At 40.2% G+C, this 23669-nt stretch overlaps 1 protein-coding gene across 1 annotated transcript in view; it reads right to left on the bottom strand.

Annotated features, from left to right (window-relative positions):
- Window positions 1–15025: 15025 nt before the first annotated feature.
- Window positions 15026–23669, bottom strand: part of SHISAL1 (shisa like 1) — a gene marked incomplete at its 3' end in the record, with an annotated part of 257063 nt that continues 248419 nt past the window's right edge. The window contains exon 5 of the mRNA XM_082253282.1: window positions 15026–15639. Within this exon, the coding sequence (XP_082109408.1) occupies window position 15639 (1 nt within the window). The remainder of the gene's footprint in view (window positions 15640–23669) is intronic.

Raw genomic sequence — 23669 nt, 5'->3', positions numbered from 1 at the left:
GCGTATCCTGGAAAGTGTACCAGCCTAATGAGGAATTACATGCCCATTTTGTAGCCAAGTGGACATGATCCATACACACTGATCCCACTGCCCAGTGGCTTGCAGCGACATAACCAGATCATTATGTGCTGCTTTATCTAAGCAAGGGAGGGGACCAGGAGGAGTGCAAAGTACTGTACCCATAGTAAAGGATCAGTAATCAGTTCCCACCTGCTGTAATGTAATGAAAAGGGGGGGGGGGTTGGTCTCGAGGCCCCCCTTGCCTTTTCCTCATGGGTTTGTGGAGGCTGCAGTTTTAAGCCCCCCCAAGTGTAGGATATTGAGGTTCTCTGATAGGTCAGCAGAGTCAGGTGACCCTAGAAACATTCCACAATCTTGGGGGTCATTCAGGATAGGTCAATTAAGGTCACCTGACCTATGGAAGGTTCTGGAATTTCAGGGGTCCCCTATAAAAAGGGGTTCCAGGCTCAAGTCATTGCCAGTCAACAGAAGGAATCAACCAGGACAGCTCGTGGCAAAAGGACTATAATACATTTGTCCTGGGTAATCCTTCTGGCGACATGAAGACCTTAATCTGGCAGCTTTTGGAGCTGACAGGAGAATACCTCTCCATTTACCTTAGAATACCTTAGAATTTCCCCAATTGGTATAATTCCAAAGAAAGAACCCAATAAATACAGACTGATAAAAGACCTGTCTTTTCCATATGGCAGCTCTTTGCATGACTAAATAGACCCGGAATTGATATCAGTATCTTATTCATCTTTTGAGGATGCAGTTTATAAACTAAGAATATTGGAAGGGGGAGCTTTGTTAGGAAAGGCAGATATAAAGTCAGCTTTCAGGCTCCTTCCAATTCATCCAGAAGGTTTTAACTCATTGGGCATTTATTTTAATAATAAATATTATGTTGATAAATGCTTGCCAATGGGATGCTCTTTAGCATGAAATTACTTTGAGAAATTTTCCACATTCATAGAATGGGTAGTTTCAAAAGAAACCAGTTCCAGATTTATTTTAAATTATTTAGATGACTTCCTATTCATGGGTACAGCACATTCACAAGAATGTATTATGCTACCTAATACTGTTTCTGCTATCTGTGATTATTTTGGAATACCAATGGCACAAGAGAAAACAGTGAGCCCAGTAACATACCTTGAATTTCTGGGTAAAACCATAGATACGATAAAGATGGAATTTAGAAAAAATCAAGAAAATTACACAGTTGCTACGCACGTTTATTAGAAAGAAAAAAAGTAACCCTTAAAGAGATACAGACTGTACTAGGTCTTTTGGCTTTCGCAACTAGGATTCTACCAATAGAAAGGGTTTTTTTCAAGAAGAATGTATACCATTATACCAGGTTTAAAGAATCCTTCCTCTCATGTTCGCCTGAAAAATGAGGTAAAAGAAGATATGTTAGTCTGGCTGAATTTTCTAGAACACTTTAATGGTAGAGCGATTTGGCAAGACGAATTCGAAATGAATAAAGCGTTTCGCCTTTTCACAGATTCATCACGGTCGCAAGGTTTTGCGGCCATTTGGAAAAAAACATTGGTGTGCAGCTAAATGGCCAAAAGCATGGATTTATAAGGGCATCTGTAAAAATATTGTCAAAAGGAGGGTGCAACAAATATTGTGACACTAGCAGCGCTACAGAATAAATCCCATGAATGGTAAAATTGTCTAAAACATCATGGCTAAAAATGGTTGGTCAACGAACAATAAAATATAAAAGCTAAAAGCTAAAATATTGTGCTATTGGAACTTTTCCCAATTATAGTATCTGTGGAAATTTGGGGTGATCTATCTAGAAATAGAAGGTTGTTGGCAAGTACCGATAATAAAGGGATATTATTTGCAATAAATTGTCTCTCATCAAAGTCACAACCAGTTATTAAGCTTTTGAGATATGTGGTTTTTAAAAGTTTGTCTTTATATATTTGGATTAAAGCTCGTTATGTTCCAGGAAAAGAGAATCAGTTGGCAGACTCGCTTTCTCACTTCCAGATGGATCGCTTCTTTACCATGATTCCAGAAGCAGATTTATGTGGAGTACCATGCCCTCGTCTTTTGTGGGAGCTGATTTAGTGTCTGATAACATTCAACAATCCACTGTATATTCGTCCTAAGCGATTTGTTTGATATTTGCAGATCGCCCCTTTATAGCTTGGATTCTCGGTCACTCATACATATTCTGGGCTCAGAAGAGGGCATCAGTTAGAAGTTATTCAATAAACCTAAGTCTGAATCCTGCATTATTTCAGGTGTTTGGGAGTGACGAGAGAGGAGTGATTTGCAATTTTAATTGAGTCGTTTATTTGATCATTGCCCTCAACCTGATGTTCTATGGGGTAATGATATTGGCCAATTGATAACTTTAGATCTGATATTTTATCTGATAATTTTCAGCAAACCCTGAAGCAATTACATATAATATCTCCTAGTACAGTGATTGTATTCTCGGAGATTATACAATGACTTCGTTGGCTTGATTTATTCCTATTGTGACCTTTCAGAAAAGTATGAAATTGTATTAATAGGAATCAACAAAAATTTTTAGTACATCGAGTAGGATTTTCTTTTTATAGATTTGAATTTGGAGGGAGGGTTGCCAGAGCTTTACCGGGACGACGGCATACACCTGCCTGACATAGGTCTAGATATCCTCAACCTTAATTTTCAGTTTTGCATTAAAAAGGCCGCGGGCTGGGGTTTAGGCACCAGGTGAAATGTTATTACATCCCGCCTGCCATTTGGAGAAAACTGATAACCTTTGTTTAAAGTAAAGGATTTTAGGCTCAAGCCATAGTGGCAGGGCCATGTTTTATCTTAGATATACAGTATATAAGAGTCATAAATGCTTTGTGTGATTATTCTGGTTATGCTGGAGCTTGTGATCCTCCTCTGTGGTTGTATCTTGTATCCAGTAGTGGTATCTCACAGAGGTATATATTTCTCACATGATGCATATATGAGAAAGACAATAGAGGGAATCCATATAGCGTAATTCTATTTATTGTAAAAATGTTTAAATTAGTTACACTTACAGTTACAAGAATACAAGCAAATTGCCAAACTGGAAGTAGCGCACCAGCCATTGGTGATTGGTAGCTGCTTTTATATTCTAAATCCCTCCTTCTACACTCGCTCTACTTCTTGTTAGATACTTCCTGTCACTAATGATGTAATTTCCGCTTCCTCCTGTGGCCAACTTGTGGCCACATCTTAGGTGTACTTGGCTTCGTATAATTAAAATTCACTTAATCTCTATATTACCATACCCTAAACAGTGTAACGGTGGGTTTAAATGTATTCTATTTAATCAACACATCTGTATGTTCCCCCAAAATATCCTCGTATATAAAACAGTAAACGATTATTCCCATAAACTAAAACAATGTTATTTAAAATTGAACCCCCTAGTGGTATTCATTGATAATACAACTATCCTACCAGGGGTGTCCAAACTATGGCCCTCGAGCTGTTCAGGAACTACAATTCCCATGAGGCATTGTAAATTTCTGACATTCAGAGACATAACCAGGCATGATGGGAATTGTAGTTCCTGAACAGCTGGAGGGCCATAGTTTGGACACAGCTGCGTATAAACCATATATATTTATGCATATTACCCATGGTTATAAATATAATCTTTATAGCCCAATACATATATGAACTTATTTACCCAATGTAAACATATATGATACCTCTTATACAATAATACAATTTTGTTAAAGCAATTGTATAAAAATGAAATGTTAAAGATGTAAAATAAAGCAATTTACATCTATTTCAACATTTAACCCGCAAGGGGCCATCATTTCTAACTGGTAAATCCCCTTGGAATCATTTTGAGAGACAGCTTTTTTCATATTTGTCCCACGCCAAAGTCTTTCTATTTTATCTATGCGACAATATTTTACTTGTAAAGGATCTTTATGGTGGCAAATTCTGAAATGTTTAGAAAGGCTGTGTTGGGGGAAACCCTTTTTTATGTTATTAACATGCTCCCTCCCTTAACCTGACCCTTAACTCTATCGTTGTTTTGCCTACATATTGTAGGCCACAACTACATGCTAGAAGATAAATAACTACTGCTTGTAATAAACCTCTTTATTTCATACCTTTGTCCTGTACTGTTAGATTGAAAGTTGATGATTTTTTTATTATTTTTTTTGCAGGTTCTACATGCTAGACATCTCCCACAACCAAAACAATACTACCTGGTCCAAGAACGTAACTACTTTTTTTGATGGATCTGGTATACTTTTAACTAGTTTATATCTTAGAGTTGTCAGCCATCTATAGACAAATTTGGGTTGTTTTGGGAGCACTTTGACTAACGTTTGGTCTGTTTGCCTCAATGGGCCAATTTTTCTTCACTGCTTTCTCTGTTGGTCTATACTGTATTAATGTCTACTAAAATGAATCCGTAATTCAAATTTTTCTGAAGTTTCGTTTTAATAAATCTTCATAGTTCTTGCTTATTCTTTAACTTTCTCTAATGTTTGTCTTGTATAGTCCTTTTCCAAAAACCTTTCTACTAATATTTCAGTTTATTTCTCAAAATCCTGATCTTGGCCACAATTCCTTTTTATGTGCATTATTTGACCCTTTGGAATAGCACTCAATCATTAAGGGTGATGTCCACTTTTGACTGGAATTTAACCATTCCGGTTCATGTCCTTAAAATGTGAGCGTGTGCATATTCTATTCCCATGTCTGTATATTCCCAGATCCAGATAGTATACCATTTTAGTGCTATAATTCCCTGAGAATGTGATGTCATACTTATTTATATTTATTTAAAAAATGCCAACAATGTGTCTTTAGATCCCTCCCACACTACAACACATCATCTATATACCTTATGTATATTCTCAGCTCCCAGGTTTCCTGTATATGTCTTCTGCCTCCCATTTACTCAGAAATATGTTGGCTACCATAGGGGCATATTTAGCCCTCATAGCACCTCCCTTTTTCTGTGTATAGAAGTATTTATACACACCGATCAGCCATAACATTATGACCACCTACCTAATATTGAGTATGACCCCTTTTGCTAAAACAGCCATGACCCTTTGAGGCATGGACACCAAAGTAACATCCACATGAATGGCAGGACCCAAGGTTTCCCAGTAGAACATTGCCCAAAGCATCACACTGCCTCTGCCAACTTGCCTTCTTAGACTGCATCCTGGTGCCATCTCTTCCCCAGGTAAGTGACGCACATGCACCTGGCCATCCACATGATGTAAAAGAAAACATGATTCATCAGACCAGGTCATCTTCTTCCATTGCTCCGTAGTCCAGTTCTGATGTTCATGTGACCATTGTAGAAGCTTTTGGCTGTGGACATGGGTCACCATGGGCTTCACAGCTCCAGACAAAACAAACTGAGATTCCCATTTTTTCTGATTTTACCACATCAACTTCATGGACAGCATTTTCACTTGCTGCCTAATAAATCCCACCAATTTGCAGATTCTATTGTAATGAGATATTCCCTTACCTTTACCTGTCAGTGGTCATAATGTTATGGCTGATCTGTGTATATACTGCTGATGTAGTGCACAGCTCATGGGGGAGGTGCACTTAGGTACTTTCACCTTGGGTGATTAATGGACCTTGTCCCAGCACTATTACAAAGAAAAAAAAAAAAAAAAATATATATATATATATATATATATATATATATATATATATATATATATAAACAGCGCTAACTCATAAAAATGAAGCAGCTAGCACACTCAACTGACAAGTGTTAAAAACCAAATAAAATAAAAATAATGTGCAGTGCTAAGAAAAAAATATACTAAATAAAGATGTATATTAAATCAAATATGGTTAATACTGGTGATGTGTGTGATCCACAGAGGACATCAGATCCCAACACCGACAGGAAAGAAAACGAATTGCGCTCACCGGAACAAATGGACCCAACTTGCCATGTGACAAAAGGGTCAGATAGGCTCATACAATGCTTCTATATGGGACTCTTTTCACATAATTTTGTTCTGTGCAACCCTCTTGTCAAAGAACTGCTTAAGATGGTGCTCAGAGCCTCTAAACATGAAGGTTAATCACAGACAATGTTTGGCCAGATCAGGCAACAAATTCTATTGGAGAGCCCCATTCCAGTCACTGTTCTGGGGGAACAGTTGATTGGAAAGATTAAATAAAAATACCTGCCCCTGTTACTGTAGTTTAGGGTCTCCTCTTCATCCCCTTTGTGACAGCACTGAGCGATAAGGCCAGAGGATGGCTGGCTTATGTATGCACATTACGATCAGCCCATCCCCCGAATAGGTCATTGATGATGAGACGCATCAGGAGTGGCCTGTTCATGACAACATCATGCACGCTTTGCCATTGTTCATGGCTCTGCATCTATACGAGTCGCCAGCTTGCTGGAGTCTTAAACTGGATTGATTTGCATTGATTACAAGTTACTTAGAGGTTACACACTGGGATCCGCTGCTGAGTGACAACTGCTTTTTATTAGATGCTGGCTCCTCATGCTTTATCACATGCGTTTATGAACATTATAGCTTATGGTCCAACACACTTGGTAAGAGGTGCACGCCGAGTGTTTATGCCTGGTGGTGGATCCTTTTCTCATCTTCATTGCACATTGCACCTTCTGGATGATCAGATGCCACCCAGGACTGTTTATAATTAACATCAATTTTATACATATTGTTTTGTGGCTCTGCATTGTGCAAACTCCTTTTTATGCACGATCACTTTTGCACGTTTGCACTTTATATGTTGATTTGTTTATTTGTTTGATATTATTTAGCAGCTCTGCTTATAATTTTTATATTATTGTTCATGAGCTGGTATCACAGTTGTTTAAGTGGATGCTTGCTATTTCACAGTTTTATGACCTAGCGTGAATTGTAAGGAATTTAATGCACATCACAATGTCCTTTAAGATTAATAGAATAAAGTATGCTGTCAGTCTCTGGGGGAAAAAAGGGCTAAATCATAATAAAGGGTTAGAACCTTTGTTCAATTTTAGGGCCCTTTACCCCTGTGCATGCATGTTAACATAGACATTATCATACATTGTGGTGCCCTTCACTGAGGCAGCCCAGTGCTGGGACAAGGACTTTTAGCATCCGAATTGATAAGGCAAAAGTCCGCCACCCACATGACATGTGAATCACTTCAGCAGTGTAGGTTGCAAGTCCTGCCCTTTTTGTACCCCCTAATGTTGAAGTGGCCGAGCTGGTCTCCTCTTTTCCGTACCCCTCAACCTAGTTCATTTTGGAAGAGTTAACAGCGCACCTGAACACATTGAAAAAATACACTTGCAGTGGTTACCAACACAAACACTTCCTACCAGCTTGGCTGGGTCTTCAAAGCAGTTATGAGCGGAGAATGCTTATATCTACCTTGTGTTTACCATTAAATAAAAGCCTCTATAGTTGGTAATACATTATTTAACTCCTCTAACATAAAAGGGCAACATTGTTCTTGGTCTGAGCTGTGTAGCAATTACAGTACATCCACAAGTCCTCTCCAACCAGTAAAAGCATATACATACTTGTTTCTCTCTTTCTCTGTAAACTCATTTTCCTGGCTCAATTTGCTGCGCTTGTATGGTATGTTCTGGGATGCTGGAATGGGTATAAAAGGATTTCTCTTCTTTAAAGTGCTGCCTTTTCATCACACATAATAGCCAATATATGTGTATTCCCATATCTCTGGTAGCTTTTTCCTTCTGAAGCCAGTGTTTGTAGAATAAAAGGAGAAATGACATTGATTTATTCTCTACACTGTCATGTTTTAGCGTCTGTCATCGAGATGGCATCCAAGAGGGTGCTCTATCTTTTTTTTTTTTTGGCTGAAAAGATATACTCTGGTCAAACATGAAAATGTGCTATTTAAATGGACCCAAGGTGCAAAACTTGCTTGGTAATTAGCCCCAAATTTCTATTTCACCAAAGTCTTATTGGACTATCAACATTTAAGGGAGGATTAAAATATTGTGCACTGCATGTGAGGGGCAGACCCTGGCATATGCAAAATGAGCAAGCTAAAATTGTAAATTTGTAGTCATCAGAAGAGTATCTGCTTATATTGGTGACCAGAAGGGTAAGAGCATTTTTTCCCACCACCAATGTTAGTGACATTCTTCATACTAACTACCAATGATCACCAATGTAAGGGCAGGCCCCCTTACATCTCCCAGCACCCGAGCACCAAAAGCCAGATCCTTGAATTGTCACATAGTGGATGGCTAAAGACCATACAAATTCTGATTTTAAGAAAGCTGGCATTTGCACAAGATCTTTGGAGATTCCATCAGGAGCAACATAGCAAATTAAAAGTATATTGTAGCAATTTGTGTTGCCATTTATTCAACACTGCCTTACTTTTTGTATTAGCCAGCACATGTACTCTTTAAGCGTAGCCCATGTTAATAGGTGAATCTTTTTGAAAAAAGTAAGTTTACTACGTATAAAAATAAAAAAAAACAAACGCTATGCATTTGTAATAAATACATATCAAAATCCAGATGTCGATGACTCTTCTCAAATGTGCTTCAGAAACCAGTGATATGCAAATATATGGCAAATCTTGGGTAAATCTGCCATAGCGAACCCTTAGAAAAAGGCAACTAGATATCTTTGCAGGCAGGGACAGCAGGAATAGTAAATAGTAAGAAATTAGTCATGGCGGTGGGGCTAAATAGAGGGAGCAGAGTGGGAGTGGGCTGATGATGACAGTATGTTCTCCTTCCTTCACAGGCATAAACATAAGCACTGGAGGTAGCTGAGCTAGTGGCATTGGAATAGAAGTAGCAGCACTTGCAGCTGTAATAACCAGACCCTTGATCTTGGAGGGGCCCAGGCAAAGACTAAGTTCCTTCCTGGAGAACCAATTGAAATGGGACTATGTGACCCAAACATCAGGTCAGCACAACACTATGGATGAAAAATGTGGCAGTGTGAAACCAGGCTATGTCCCTAGGAGCATAGCCTATGGCAGGGGCACTCCAAAATATGCACTGGACCCATGCTTCTGGACCCATAACTACTTCCTTAAACCACAAGCGTTCACGTTTAAGCATCCACCAAAAAAAAAAAAAAAGAACCTCTTCAGACACTTGAATCCTGCCTGTATGTCTTACCATCAGTCAAGGGTTCATGCCACCTTTATACGAGACCACACATTATTTTGGCTTAGTTATCTCTGACAAAATCAAACAACATTTTCTTTGTTCTATCAAAAGGAATATTTAATCAAATTTGAAAGATGACAACTGTGACTTTTTGCCACATACAAACATCTTTATGGTTATGTTTCTTTATTCAACACTTTGAACAGAGCTAACCTAAGGACGTCATGTAACTCTTATTTGTACTAAGGAGAAAATTTGACCCTCATGTATAGAAGTGTCAGAAGAAAAGTCTGATTTGCCCAAAGCCATCAGTTAACTTCCCCCTTTTATGTTTCTAGGAGAGGTTGTTAAAGGAAAAGGAAGAAACAGATGCTATAAAGAGCAACGCAGTTTTCTTTCAGACTCTTTTACATGCAAGGACCTGTGTTGTGTGATTTTGATGTTTGTGTCTGTAAGTCACTTATGAGTTCAATTAAATTTTATGCCAGTTTATACCTTTGGAAAATGTGCTTCAAGACTTCAGGTTTGAAGATTGATAAGGAGGTCAAATACAAAGTGATCATTCTGCATGTAGCTCGATAGTAGGTATTTCTTATGGTTTCTTACATATGCATATAGAAAATGTCTAAATGCATATTTAGGACAGTCCATTTCAAATAGATTTTAGTCCCTCAGTCACATGATATATGATGCTAGCAACCTCTCTTTTCCAGTAAGATCCAAGGAACACTGTATCACTAATAACCCCAACTACTCTGGAACCTTCCTCCCGAAGATAAGCTCCAACCACATCAATCTACTGTTCCACTATCCAGTGAGAGTATCTCCATGGCCAATAGGAGCCCTCTTATTGGATAGTGATATTCTTCGTTTTTACAGAAGCCAAGATCAAATTATATACCGTATGTTGGTTTGAATTTTTTAACATCAGACACACAGTCCCTTCTGGAAAATGCGATGTAAACAGATTATCAGACTCAACTTGACTCTGAGAGCAGGGTTCTGGGTACAATGCCAGCATGTTATGTCACCCATCTGTCCGTGTATATATTGCAGTGTAATTCATTACAACCCATTAGATGCTTGACAGTCTATAGGTAGGTAAAGGTTAATTTATTGAGGTCATGGCATACCTAGAAGAAGTTGGATGCAGCTAGAATGTGACCCATTGCTACTAGAGACAGTCTGTGTTATAGTACATCAAATTATTCAACTGCCTCTATGTTAGATCTAAATAATAAATGTGATTTTGCAAAACTGGAGACTTTTTCAAAATGTGTGTTCATTTGGAGTGGGATCTTCTTGAATCAAGAAAAGCTTAAGGATAAACCTCACCAAATAATATATATATTTTTTTTTTAGTGAAGGGGCAGAGCCTAATACTCTTCTTGGTCTTCACAGCTGTCCAGGACCCTGGACAGCAATAAAGACTAGGTGAGAAACATCATCTATCCCTTACATATTCATCACAGGAAAAACCTAGCCTCTCAGCTGAACTATATATGTAGCTGGCCTCTAATTTCTCTATATATTCATATAGAAAATCTACAAGAGGGCACATAATGCAGTATTTCTATTCCGTGTATCCTTAAGTAGATTGTCGTAGGATCTGAGGTTGGTAACAGGAATGGGTTGCCTGAAAAGCCAAGCTTGGTCACATCGGTGCTATGGGTATGTGGAGATCTACCTGACAACAGTAGATCTGGCAGGGCATTAAACTCACTACATAGGGAAAGCCGTTTGGGTGGAGCTGCCTATATAAAATCCTGTTTTTTGCAATTATTAGTTTGAGAGGTGGGGTCTATAAGTATACTCTACATGCACCAATTTGTACTGTGCCCAAAAATACTTGATATTTGCTCAACCTCAAAAAGAACTTCTTAATCTTTTTAACCAAGGTACCCTCTTCAGCGTCAGCCAAGTTGTCAGATACCTGTCTTAAATTTTCTTTGTTTCAATGTAAATTATATTTATGAATTTCTAAACTCTGCACAAAGAGACATTATGAAAATGTTTTTTTTTTTTCAATTAAGACAATCCTACTTCAGTAATTAATTGACAAATAAAGCCCCCTATTATTTATGAACTGGTAAAAAGGTCATCTGAGCCTCCCTCCAAGAACCACATTCCCCTGTTCTGAGGTGTAAGCTCACTTCTACAGGGCTGAGGGGGAGTTCTAGTGGATTTGACACTCTCTCATTTAACCAATTTATAGATTGGGAAATTTACCCCTGGCTGGATGAAAGCAAAAGGGAACGAATGCCTTGAAGGCAGCTTTAGTGAACAGGTAAAAATTTCCAAGGACGGACAATAAATGGAAGGGGAAACTGTTGATCTGCCCTATTGGTTGAAGCCTATTAGACCTCTTTTGTACATCTTGAAGTGACTTGACAGCTTCATATACACTTGGTTGGCAACCACTAGTGTAGAGAAATTAGATACCAACCAAGCCAACCTTACATGAATGTCTGGGTAGATACAGATTTCAAGTCTTGTTTGCATTTCATTTTAATATTAAAGGTCCACTCCAAACAACATAAAATTCAGTAGGAATAGCTAGGCAGCCAATGTTCAGCAAAAAAGCCAATGATAAACCTAATGTTTCAGCCTTTGGCCCCAAAGGCCTGCTTGTGAAACTGGCATTTCTGTGTATGCTGTGTATGTTTTAAACCACACTATCCAATGCAAACTGTGTGATCTGAGCCAAAAGTAGACCAACCAACTTTAATGAATAGAATCAAGAAGTTTGGAAAATTTGTTATGAAAATATCTGCAAGTTTTGTTCCAAATGAACGTAACCTGACCCTATGTACTGTATTTTACTGATCATTTTAGCCTTGACTTGAGTTCTCCTTTAAAGTGAATACATGTCGGACTGCCCTATACAAGGACACTTTTAGTGAATTCTGGCTCCTGAAATACAATTATTTCCAGCATGCTGGTAGAAGGCTGTGGCAGATGCCACAGACTTTGGATGCGCTTGTCATTACCTGTAGATATTCCAGTGATTGTAAGCAAATTTTAAATCTTTGTAGAAAAGCATAAAAAAACACAAAGCTCTTCTTAATGCATATACTTGCGTGGAAAACATAAAAAAAAATCTCATTTACTTTCACCAGAAGTAAATCTGATGACAATGAGTCATAATACACAAGTGGTGCTAATATATTTATAATCTCCATGAAAATATATGTATATAAACAGCAAGTTGTATAGGAACACTTATGTATTATAACAATATTGAGTTCCCTACTTTATATTATAAACATTTACTAAGTCACCTGTATGTGTTCTACAAAAGTACTTGACGTGTGACATCATAAAGTAACATAACTCCTCACTGGCTCTTAAAGAAAGAAAATCCAATTAAAAATAAGTCACATAATTAGTCTACCTTTAACTGCACATTCCAAATGTGCCCCTCCCTCTGCAGCAACTTGTCAAATGTAACTGTAGAGTAGGGCACAGAGGTGGTCCATTGTAATTATCTCTGATACTACCAATAGCCATGAGTCTGGAAAGGCCAAGGAGTCCTTGGGGTTGAATACCAGCCGAAGCCCTGCCATTAGTGGGTCAAGGGATGTTGGGCATATCAGAGGGAGTTGGTTACTGGGAAAGCATTACTTGAAGTTTCTCTGTGAGTGGACCAAGCCGGATCATCATTTAGGCAGTTTGGCCCCATTCATTTAGCCTACCCTTGGATGGAAAATGTGGGAGTAGCACGAAGACTTTATGCATCTTCTGGAACTACTTGCATCTCCCTGTCATTGGATGCTGAACTCTGTGACACCCATTTGTAGGTGACAGGTCTCTTGTCTCTCTATATAGGAAATATTTCTCTGTACTATGCTGAACCCTTAATGCTGAGTGATGCCACCGTCAGGGGATGGCTGAATTGTGTAAATATACTTGCTCTTACTGATTCAGTAAACCATTAAAAAAGGCAATCCTGCGTTGGACTCCTTCTTCCCCTATATGGGGACATCTCCTGGAAACAAAACTTGTGCCCAAGTAGCAGAGCGGGGTTTGTTGGTGTTATGCTTTAAGCATGTGTGCAGAGGGCTGTCAACAGCCAGTCAAGCTAGGACTGGTCACCCGGTAGCTGTCCCCACATACAAGGGAGAGTATGTTGGTTCACCTGGGAGGCCCCATGTCCAAGATATGCTGCTAAGACAAGGTAACTATCCCTGGGTCTAGGTGAGAACAAGCTAAAGAGAAGACATGCTTCCCTGCTACACAACATAACCACATCCTCCAGATGTCACTAAGAGTTGGTTTTAGTCGGGCCTGTGTATTTGGCTCTCCCATCATGCTTTGCAATCTGGCGCATAAGCTGCAAAGAGCAATAACCTTACTTGATACTTATGTTGGGCTAAAGACACAAGTAGCTACTACTGTTTGGGCGTCACTTTTTCCAACCAGGGTTCCACCAGAGGTTGCCAAGGGTTCCTTGAGCAATCATGGATTGATATTCCTGCTGACTGCTTAGTTGTGTGGCCAACCTCACTTGGCAGAGCCAGCAGCATGGGACCAGCGAAGCCTCTCTGGCAAGTGTATACTATTGCCAATTATCTTTTTATCTGTCTGTAGGGGGGGACTTCATCACTAACCACCAAAGTAAGAAAAATAAGTAGGAAGGATCTTTCAAACTGCCCACCAAAGTAAGGAAGCCCTTTCCGCTTGACCACCAATGTAAGGGTGCACAAATTTCAATGCAATGAAGCACATCACCGCCAACCAGTAATGTAAAGCTGCATGACATTGAAAATGTTCTCCACTGACCACCAATGCTACAGGTTTCATTGCTACAGGTTTCATTGCTACAGGTTTTGAAGGGATGCTACAGTTTCCATTGTCTGCGAATATTTCTTGTTCATTATCATTATTAGTTTTGTTTCATGCTGAAAATAATTTTGTGGTATATAGTGGGCAATTTTTACTATATTGACAACTCACCGATGATGCTAATGAAACGTGAGCTGCAGATACAATTTTTAGCAGAGGTTTGCAAGGGCTTTACGAAGCCTTCCAGCTCATGCACCTGATTACAAAGCAAGATGGGAGAGGATACAAGCACTGTGCTGGCCCTGCGCAGGGTGGACAGCATATATCCAAGTCTTTCTTGCATTTCAGGTGTGCAGTTATATTAGGAGTGTTGCTTCCGAGGGAGGGGGGAGGTTGAATATAAACCTCCCCATATTACATAGCTTTTTTGCTGTAAAGACTGTGACACTTTTTTTAACTTGTAGTTTATTAACATTTTTAGTACCATATAAAGGTAAATGTTCTTATTCTTTGTGTCACAGTCCTGCCTCTTGACATATGCCCAAACTCTTTGTGAAGCTGAACTCCAAGCAGGTATAAATATAACACCAACAATTTATGGATTCATTAGGAGAGAGAGGAAGAGAGAGTGGGCTTCATCAGTTTACTGCTGCTCTTTCACTTTCCAATTACAGGCTGGGGGCAGGCTCTCTATGTAGTGTACTTGGAGGTCCAGCGTGTGGAATATACAGTTAAATATGTGTCACAAGACTGGCTGCACAGTAGAGAAAGGGGAAATATCATCTGAGTATTGCTGCCTTGTTCACTGTCAAATTGCAGGCTAACGGAAGGTCTTAAATGTGCTGTAATAAAGACTACGGAGCAATGTGTAAGGAGGTCTACAGTCTAGGAACTGCCCCTGTTGTCTGTCAGGGAATGGCAGATTACAAGGCTGCACAGAATCACAAATCCTTTGGTAGGTAGGAAAGTTTACATTGTACTTTGAAGATCTGTGCATTTAGCAATCTGCCCAGATTTCAGATTTATACCTACAATAATAAATTGTAAGAGCTGCAGTGTAAGAAACACTCAGTGAGACTACAGTGCCTTTCATTCCTGCTTTTTTCCTCCATTTTTATTGTACCACCCAGTGCAATCACTTATTCTTTCTGCCCAATTGAGAATTGCAGCTGGTGTGCAGAAAAACATAGCCATCCTTTATGATGGTATTATGAAATGTTCATAATTCTCTATTATCTGAAAATGCTCTCTTTTACCCGGAGTTCTTCTTTAACATAATCTACTTTATACATTACTACCTCATTATATATACCTTTTCTGTAAAGCACAGAGGCCAGCCCATACATATTGTCACACATAGACTAGATACTTGACACTGAATCCACATAGAAGGCAGGGAGTCTACGCCCACCATTGCTTTTATTGAATGGTCCCATTTTCTTCTTTCTCCTCCGCTTTGAGACCACCCATATTCCTTGTCAACAGTCCAATTAAAAAATAATCTTCTCACACTAGAAATAAAAATATTGCTTACAAACAGCTAAGAAAGTACGCGCAGATGACCATTAAAGTCCATCTCACTGAAGCGCCTTTAGCGCAGTTCCAGAAATGTCATTCCACTTTTAGTCCTTCTTGTGCCACAGTTGGCGTTCTCATCACACACTCTTCACCTGGGTGATAATCTTCTCCTGTTCTTAGGCACTGGAGTTATTCTACAAGAGAAGGGAAGAGAAGAGGTCATTAGAGGTTTATTGATTGCTGGTTATAGAATGCATTGAGGAAAGCACTCCGTACACTTGTGCACTAACAGCCAAGGTTATCGGCCAAAATAAAATAGAGCTTCCTACAAAATTGGATAACCTGAATCAGTTTCTTATAAGGAAAAAATACTGTTGAGGTTAAAGAATAAGCACACCTTTGTGAAAAGTTAACTGGTATGTTGTTCCGCATACCCATTTGAGTCACTGGGCTACAGTGCCTAGGGCACTATGGGTGGATTATGGTAGACATAAACCCTGTCTCATTAAGCGAGCAGAAATGGATTCCATTGGCCAGAACAGAATGCTTGGTGATTGTAGCAGTATTAGTGCTATTGTAACAAGAACAATTGACTACTGTCCTTGATACTTGGACCTTGAAGAAGGGGGTAGACCCCGAAAGCTTGTCCTAAAAATTTGGATGTTAGTGCAATTAAAAAAGTATCAAGCACACTACTCAACTGTCCTTATTGGCCAGAATATCAGCTTATTCTGGGCATTGGAATGCATTATCGTTAAAGCAGTCAAACGGCCTAAATGCATCTAACATGTTTAGGTACATAGGTAAACGCTCCTCTTCTAATACGACTGTAAATGCATACAATATGTGCATGGACACATAGGCTACCATGAAGGGTGCTTTTACAGGCTGAAAAAAACCACCAAATGCCTGTAAAGTGGCATTTTTGAAGTCAAGTGTGCATGAAGAGGAAGCTGATAATACAAGGTGACCATGCATTAGAACAATTGGGAGAGAGAGAAAGAGCATTGTTACCTTATAGGAGGAAGTGCTAAGTACCTTCATGGATTCCTCCTCAGATTATTAAGGAGGTTCCTTGAGCAGTAAGCAGTGGTGAATTTATTTCCCACTGCCCGCCAATGCAAGAGGAAAAATTTCCACTGACTACCAGTGTAAGGCATCATTCCTGTACTGAAAAGTGATTATAATGTCTTCCTTGTTTTGATTTTTTTTTTAAATAAACATGTTATACTTACCTGCTCTGTGGGGCCCAGAACTGCCTTTTATGGGGTCCCTCGCTGGTGCTCTTGGCTCCTCCTCTTCTTTGTGAGCCCCCATAACAACCTAAAGACTCACTCCAAAGCTGCACTGCTTGCATCCATAGACACAGACAGCATGTCTTGGCCCTGCCCCTGCTCCCTTATCACAGGATTTGACTGACAGTAGCAGGAGCCAATGGCTCCCACTGCTTTCAGCCAAGGCTATGAGAGTGGGGAGAAGGAAAGGCAAAGCGCTGGTTTGAGTGAGGATTAAAGTAATTATTGGGCATACTACTACCCAAACAGTTTTTTACTTTCATGCAGGGAATGTGTGAAGGTAACAAATATAAACTTTTTTAGGTTTTAAAAGCACTTTAATGTTAGGCAACACCACAGTTTTCACTATGTACATTTTTTATCATACCATTATTAATTTCATTTTAAGATTCTTACTGAAAGTAATTTTGTTGTATACAGCAAGTGGTGTTAAAAAAAATTCTGCTCTGGGTGCCAATGACAACACATTCTTTGTTCTCCTATTTAAAACTTTCTACAACTTAGTGATCCCACAAATGTACCGTGAGCTGTGGGTAGTTTTGGCAGGGGTTTCTGAGATGAAAAATGATTTCAAGGCTACATAGGCTAGAATATCACTTTTGAGTGGACTGCCTCTTTAAGTGGAGAGCTTTATGGTTCACATTTGGACTCACTGACATAACCCACTGGTAATCCGGTCTAGTAAAGGTTCAGGTATAATAAAGATAAATTAAAATTGGAGTATTTAAAAAGTCAAATACCACTTAGTTTAATTTTGAAGCCAATTGAAAACTCCTGAGAACGTAAGCGTTTTATCCTGCAGCATATACAACTTTGCATTATGCAACAATTTCTCTATTTGGTGAAATGCTTTTTATTATTCTCCTATTTTATTTACATCTCAGTCACATAAAAGGCACTGCCTTCCCTCTCTGTACTCATTTAAAATTCTGTTTCATGGCAAGCGAGTAGTGAGGGACCAGACACCAAATGCAGGAATCAAAATGATTAAATGAAGTCACAAAATTGTCTTTCCACAAAAAAAAAAAAGGGGGGGGGGGCTTTCAGAGCAGCATAAACCTAAATTGAAAAATACTTCAATGTATTTTTATTTTTTATTGTTATTGAAAATGCACATTATATATGAATTTATTATTATATTAGTATTTCTGTAAGTATGTCATTGTCTGCAGCAATGGTGCCAAATATCACTGTTATGTTATTGTGATAGGCCACTGGGAACTTCAGATCTGCATACTTGTTCCAGGTCTAAAATATGCACTGTTACTGTAATAATGGCAGGGAAGGGGTTAACTTTATTGGTGATCAAGGGGTTAAATATATGCCTGGTGCTTACTGACGTGTGTGGGGGGAGGGGACTGTGTGACACAGGCACAGATCGCAGGTTCAGCTATGCTGAATCCTGTAATCTGTCCCTGCCTGTCACATAGGAGATCCGCCCGCTTTGTTTACACAAGCGGGTGGATTTCCTCACTCGATCCCCGATGATCGGGGGTAAGAGCGGCGGTGATCACCGCCTCTCCTCCCCTGGCCTGACTCCCGCTATGTTTGAATAAAGCGGGAGCGAGCGTCTGGCGTCGCGTGCGCATCACCCACAAGGGGAGGAGTCCAGCGAGGTAGGTCTACGTCGCTGGATGGAATCGAGCCACTTTGCCGCAGTACGCTCCATGTGAGCGGTCGGCAAGTGGTTAATTTACATCATGCTGCCCTAAGTATATATAAATTATAATATCTTTTTGTAAAGGCCCCATGTCTTTGTTTTAATTATTCTCCCCTTTGTTGTGTACTCAGGGCCCTCACCAAGTTCTGTAAGGTTATATACAGTAGCTACATAGTTAATCCGGTTGAAAAAGGACACAAGTCCATTCAGTTCAACCAATAAAAGGGATTTTTGTTTTTTACACAATCCTATATACACAATCCTATACAGTTGAAGGCAAAAAACCCCAGTAAAGCATGATCCAATTTTCTCCACTGGGGGGATCCTTCCTGGTCCCCCAAGAGGTAATCGAATATTCCCTGGATCAACTTTACGTAAAAATTATAGTATCCAGTTATAATATGTGTTTCTCAGAAAGAATCCAGGCCTTTCTTAAAATAATGTACTGAGCTGGCAAGAAACATCTCTTGAGGGAGTCTATTCCACATTTTCACAGCTCTTACTGTGAAGAAGCCTTTCCGTATTTGGAGATTAAATCTCTTCTCTTCTAGACATAAAGAGTGCTCCCTTGCCCTCTGTGATGACCTTAAAGTGAATAAATCAACACCAAGTTCACTATATGGACCCCTTATGTATTTATACATGTTAATCATATCCCCCCTTAATCTCTTCTTCTTAAGAGAGAATAAATTCAGTTCCTCTAATCTTTTCTCATAGCTGAGCTCCTCCATGCCTCTTATCAGTTTGGTTGCCCTTCTCTGCACTTTCTCCAGTTCTCTGATATCCTTTTTGTGAACCGGTGACCAAAACTGAACTGCATATTCCAGATGAGGTCTTACTAATGATTTGCATAGGGTTAAAATGATCTCTCTCTCTCTGGACTGGAGTCCATGCTTCTCCTAGTACAGTATACCTTATTTGTCACATAGTTGCCTAATTATTCCATGCATTGAGGTCGGCTTGTAAGTTGGAGACATCCTGTAAGGATGTTATTCCACTGCATAGCTTGGTGTAATCTCTAAAGACTGAATTGGTACTTTTTATATCAGACCCTATATCATTTATAAATATATTAAAAAGTAAGGGGCCCAACGCTGTACCTTGGGGTAAACCACTGATAACCTTAGACCATTCAGAGTAAGAATCATTAACCACTACTTCTAAGCCTGCAGACTTTACCTTTCACATTAGCCGTGTGTGGGGAACTATGTCAAACACTTTGGCAAAACCTCCTCATAAAATAAAATGAGGTTAGTCTGACAACTTCTTTCTTACATGAATCCATGCTATCTGTTACTTAGAATATTTTTTTCCAGCAAGAACTCATTTATATGGTCTTTTATGAAACTCTCCAGTATCTTCCCAACTATATAAATTAAACAAACAGGTCTATAGTTGCAGTTCCTTAAAAAAAGTATTCATATCCCTTCAAATTTTCCACATTTTGTCATGTTACAACCAAAAATGTAAATGTATTTTATTGGAATTTTATGTGATAGACCAACACAAAGTGGTACATAATTGTGAAGTGGAAGGAAAATGATAAATGGTTTTCAGCATTTTTTGCAAATAAATATGTGAAAAATGTGGTGTGCATTTGTATTCAGCACCCCCTAACAGGTTTTCTTGCAAGATTGCCCTGTATTTGGCTCCATCAATCTTCCCATCAACTCTGACCAGCTCCCCTGTCCTTGCTGAAGAAAAGCATCACCACAACATGATGCTGCCACCACCATGTATCACAGTAGGGATGGTGTGTTCAGGGGGATGTGCAGTGTTAGTTTTCCGCCACACATAGCGTTTTGCTTAAGACCAAAAAGTTCAATTTTGGTCACATCTGACTGGAGCACCTTCTTCCACGTTCCACTTGCTGTGTCCCCCACATGGCTTCTCAAAAACTGCAAATGGAACTTCTTATGGCTTCCTTTCAACAACTGCTTTTCTCTTGCCACTCTTCCATAAATGCCAGATTTGTGGAGTGAATGACTAATAGTTGTCCTGTGGACAGATTCTCCCACCTGAGCTGTGGATCTCGGCAGCTCCTCCAGACTTACCATGGGCCCCTAGGCTGCTTCTCTGATTAATGCCTGGCCTGACAGTTTAGGTGGGCGGCCATGACTTGTTAGGTTTGCAGTTGTGCCATACTCTTTCCATTTTCAGATGATGGATTGAACAGTGCTCCGTGAGATGTTCAAAGCTTGGGATATTCTTTTATGCCCTAACCATGCATTAAACTTCTCCACAACATTATCCCTGACCTGTCTGGTATGTTCCTTGGCCTTCATAATGCTGTTTGTTTACTAAGATTCTCTAACAAACCTCTGAGGGCTTCACTGAACTTCTGTATTTATACTGAGATTAAATTACATACAAGTAGACTCTATTTACCAATTAGGTGACTTCTGAAGACAACTGGTTCCACTAGATTTTAGTTAGGGGTATCAGAGTAAAGGGGGGCAGAGTACAAATGCACACCACACTGATCACATATTTATTTGTCAAAAATGTTAAAAACCATTTATCATACCATATATTATTTTTAAATATAGGCACCACATTAGCCTTATGCCAATCCAGTGGTACTATTCCAGTAACTAAAGGAGTTTTGAAGTCAGGAAGGTTTTTTTTTTTTTTTATCTTAATGCATTCTATGCATTAAGATAAAAAGCCTTCTGTGTGTGTAGCAGCCCCCCCAGGCACCCCTAATACTTATCTGTGCCCCCTCTCTATCTAGTGATGTCTATGAGTCCCTCGCCATCCTGGGACTCTCCCTCCTGATTGGCTGAGATACAGCTGCAGCGCCATTGGCTCTCACGGCTGTCAATCAAAGTCAGTGAGCCAATCAGAAGAGAGAGGGGACGGGGCCGAACAGCAGCTCAATCTCTGAATGGACAAACGGAGCTGCAGCTCGGCTCATGTGCCCCCATAGCAAGCTGATCACTATGATCATCATAGATCATCTGATATTTACCCCAAGGAGCCACCAGTGCGTCTGTGGCGTCGACCAGAAGATCCCACGACCTGGCTACAAACATCTGAACCTTCTCGAGAAGCAAACAGGTCTACATCAGGTGTTCCCCACTGTACACACAGGAGGTGAAACACCTCCGGGTACAGGGACCACTCCCCCTGATCCAACACCTGACGACTCAGGTAATCCGCCTGACAATTTTCCACACCTGGGATGTGCACTGCAGAAAGGGCTGGAACAAACTTTTCTGCCCAGTTCAGGATCTCGGCCACATCCCAGGTCGCCAAGACACTCTTGGTGCCCCCTTGATGATTGATGTAAGCCAAGGCCGAGGCATTGTCCGATTGAATCCGGACTGGACAACCCTCTAAACAATTTGCCCAGTTACTCAGGCAAAGCTTTATCGCTCTGAGTTCCAGAATATAGATCAGAAGTCTGGACTCTTCTACTATCCAAGACCCCTGGACACACAGCTTCCCCAGCACTCCTCCCCAGATGGACAGGCTGGCATCTGTAGTTACCACAGTCCAATACAGAGGGAGGAAGGACATATAGTGCTAACAAGTGAAGCCACCATAATAGAGCAGTCCTAGTGTTGTGACTCAACGGAATCATAGTGTCCAAGGACTTTGTTCCATCTGACAAGAATCTCCCTTTGTAAGGGTCTTGTGTGGAACTGAGCAAACGGAACCACCTTTAAGGTTGATACCATTAGACCCAAAGCCCTCATGCAAGTCCGCAGAGAGGACAGATTGCTGGTTAACAGCAAACGAATCGCCCCCTGCAACTTTTGCAGCTTGTCCAGGGGAAGAAAAACCCTCGCCAAAGTGAGTCTAGAGTCAGGCCCAGATAATCCAGTTTTAAGGAAGGTACCAGGACAGATTTTTTAAATTGATGTTCCAACCGAACATCAAGTCCGTACAGTGATAGTCAAGTCGCCCAACAGGGCTGAATGTGAGTCTGCTCCTAAAAGGAGATTGTCCTGGTACCCCAGTACCGTAATCCCCAGTTGTCACAGTAATGCCAACACCGAAGCCAACACTTTCGCGAAGACCCTGGGGGCAGAGGCAAGACCAAAGGGTGACGCCACAAATTGATAATGCTCTTCTCCTACAGTGAAGCGAAGAAAACGCTGGTGTCTTGCGTAAAAAGGGATGTGTAGATATGCGTCCTGTGTAGAGACGCCACTACCATGCGAAAACTTCTGTATCTGCACAAAGCACTTTAGAACCTTGAGGTCCAGGATTAGACATACTTTGCCTTCTTTCCTGGGCACAGTGAACAGGTTTGAATAGAACCCCTGAAAGCGCTCCCGAGAAGGAACTGGCACAATCACCCCTTTTGCGACAGCAGATCTTGTACCGTCTCTCGTAGATCCCTTAATCGGTCAAGAGATAGGCGTAGATTGGACGAGAATAACCTGTCCGACGGTCGAGACCAGAATTAGATCTTATAACCCGATCGGATCAGTTTGTGGACCCATTTGTCCTGAATCAAGGAAATCCATGGTTCCGGAAAGAAGCGAAGACGTCCCCCCACCCCAGAAACACGTGAGGGCGTCCCTTCATGCAGACAAGGATTTGTCCACAGATCCAGAATGGCCTGTTCTCGGCTTACCCAACCATGTCTTCTTGGAACCCCCAGAAGACCTGAATGGCTTAGCTCCTTTCTCCTGCGACCCGGAGGTACGAAAGGGCAATAAATGAGCAATAAATAAATGCCCCCGTCTATTACGCGGTGCCTTGCCCTTGGTAAATTGGGGTAGAAGAGTACTCTTCCCACCCGTAAGGTCTTTGATCAACTCATCCAGGGAGTATCCAAACAACCTGTCCCCCATAAAGGGAAGGACAGAAAGAGCCTTTTTGGAACCCTGGTCCACAGACCAGCTTTTTATCCCCACTGCTGACACTCTGGCTACCATTGGACGTGCATCCAGCGACGCACCCCATATATATATATATATAGAAGGGCTTGGACCATTTGGTCTGTTAGCTCTATCAGGCTCGGTGAGAGCTGCTCCGTTTCCAAGCCACCTTTTAGCAACTTTAAGTGATGTGAGTATCTGCCAAATATAAAGTGCAAAGTGTATATTTGCAATAACCAATAAATGTTCATCAACAGTAAATAATAATAATAGATGAGATAAATATGTGAATATAAATAATGTAAATTGTCCTTATATTCATCAAAAACCCTTGTGGTAATAAAGTGCCTGTGCTAATAAACAAATATGCTGACAATCAAATAGATAATAAATAAATAAATAGTTCTTGTGAATAAAGTGCTTGTGCTTCAAAT

Source organism: Pelophylax lessonae (assembly GCF_965119305.1).
Source record: "Pelophylax lessonae genome assembly, chromosome: 4".
Taxonomy (NCBI): domain Eukaryota; kingdom Metazoa; phylum Chordata; class Amphibia; order Anura; family Ranidae; genus Pelophylax; species Pelophylax lessonae.
The sequence above is the reverse complement of the archived record's forward strand: the minus strand, read 5'-3'. Positions and strand labels throughout refer to the sequence as shown.